At 34.7% G+C, this 1,712-nt stretch overlaps 1 protein-coding gene across 1 annotated transcript; it reads right to left on the bottom strand.

Annotated features, from left to right (window-relative positions):
* Positions 1–247: 247 nt before the first annotated feature.
* On the bottom strand, positions 248–1,459 carry HELRODRAFT_166718 (hypothetical protein; the record flags this gene model as incomplete). The annotated part of the gene is made up of 2 exons (XM_009011942.1): positions 248–813; positions 1,417–1,459. 2 exons carry the CDS (start codon positions 1,457–1,459, stop codon positions 248–250), a joined length of 609 nt encoding a protein of 202 aa, XP_009010190.1.
* Between the last annotated feature and the right edge of the window lie 253 nt (positions 1,460–1,712).

Genomic DNA, 1,712 nt, shown 5'->3' with positions numbered 1-1,712 from the left:
ATATCTGTTGGCAGATGAAGAAGTCGAACAGGCAACCTTTGACACTAAGGAATGCATGTTTCGAGAGATGCTCTTTTTGCAAGCATTTATGTGTGTGTTGTGCATGTATGTATGTGTATATGTACGTATGTATGTATGTATGCATGCATGTATGCATGCATGTATTTATGTATGTATGTATGTATGTGAATCAATCACAACTGTCAGCATTCATTTGAATATTTTCAGACACGAAAACACGAAGAAATCACTGCAACATACAAGACATGTGGCTCATTGCGAAGAAAAATTTTTTTTTGTCTCCGGATCTTCCACTTATAAGATTGCAAATATCTTTAAAAAAAGTTGATGTAGCTTTGTCCATAGGACCAAGGACTTCAACGCAAACCGGAAAAAATTCCATTGAAGATAGGGCGTTATCATATTTTTCAAGTTTTTCATCAGAAACCCTGGTTGCGGCAGAACCCCTTTCTAAGCTGGTTAGATTGGTGTATCCTTCTGCAAGGGTGTCAGGGATAGTGACGTCCCGAGCTAAACATTTGCCAGCATCCCATGAGATTAGAGTGTAGCCATCCGGATGCTTACCATCCTGAGCTAAAACTCCTGATGGTTCTTTCAACATCAGAATTGATGCTTTTGAAAAATGTCTGCAAATGTAGTCATTGAAAGCAGACTGGCCAACTTTCCAACAACCACCTAATCTGCTATCCAGGCCACAGTGACAAAACTCATTGGCGATTGCGCCGCACTTAGATTGGCCTGGCTTACTCTGCGACCACCTCGGTTGGGTTTCAGGAGCACGCAAGGAAAGAGCTGTTAACAATTTTTGAGGTTCAATAAAAAACCCGCATTACCCCGAACCACACAATGAGAGAGGTATCTGAGTTTTAGAACGAAAACGGCACGAAACAATATTTCACCACAGCCTTCAAATTTTTCCACCAGTACCGATATTATTGTAGTTTATTTAATAATAAAGTATGTACTGGGAATGAATTAACACATGTGCGTATGTATGGACAATGGACATAGAGAGAACCGTATGTGGAAATTGGAACGTGTGGCTAAATTAGAAATTCGAATGACTTTAGTTAAAATAATTTCTTTTATTAATAAAACATAAATTGAAGAAGTTAAATTTTGTAATAGAAATAAAGAATATTAGAAATTTGTTGTTGATTAAAATTCTAAAAGATAATTTCAGAAATAAAGAGTTTTAAGATAAATTTAAGTTGAAACACAACAATTATCCAATAAGTTATTATTAATTAATAAAATTATATTATATAAGCAACAACCAAGATCAGAACTTGAAACAATTTAATTTAGATTTTTAGTTCAACTTCGCACAAGAACATGTTTGTATGTATATACTGTGTGTATAAGCGTTAGTTCATATACAATACGTATGCATACATGTATAATAGTATATGCCTACTCTACATGCCTTTGCGTGCATGTATTGAGAGTCAGAGAAAACATAAAAAGGATAGACTTGCGTTTGCGTTAGAAAATGTTATAACGTATAGGTTCGCTATTCGTCGCTCTTAAACATTCGCGGTTGTCATTTGTTGTTCGTCTATCAAGTTAATTTTGGTATCAACGCTTAATTAGTATATTTAACGTTATTTTCAATTAACTTTTTCAATATTCAGCTATCTAAACTGTCCGGTTTCTTTTTATATTTCTCTAGTGTGTATATATTTTCATAA

This window comes from Helobdella robusta (assembly GCF_000326865.2).
Source record: "Helobdella robusta unplaced genomic scaffold HELROscaffold_10, whole genome shotgun sequence".
Taxonomy (NCBI): domain Eukaryota; kingdom Metazoa; phylum Annelida; class Clitellata; order Rhynchobdellida; family Glossiphoniidae; genus Helobdella; species Helobdella robusta.
This window is presented reverse-complemented; position numbering and strand designations above follow the sequence as displayed.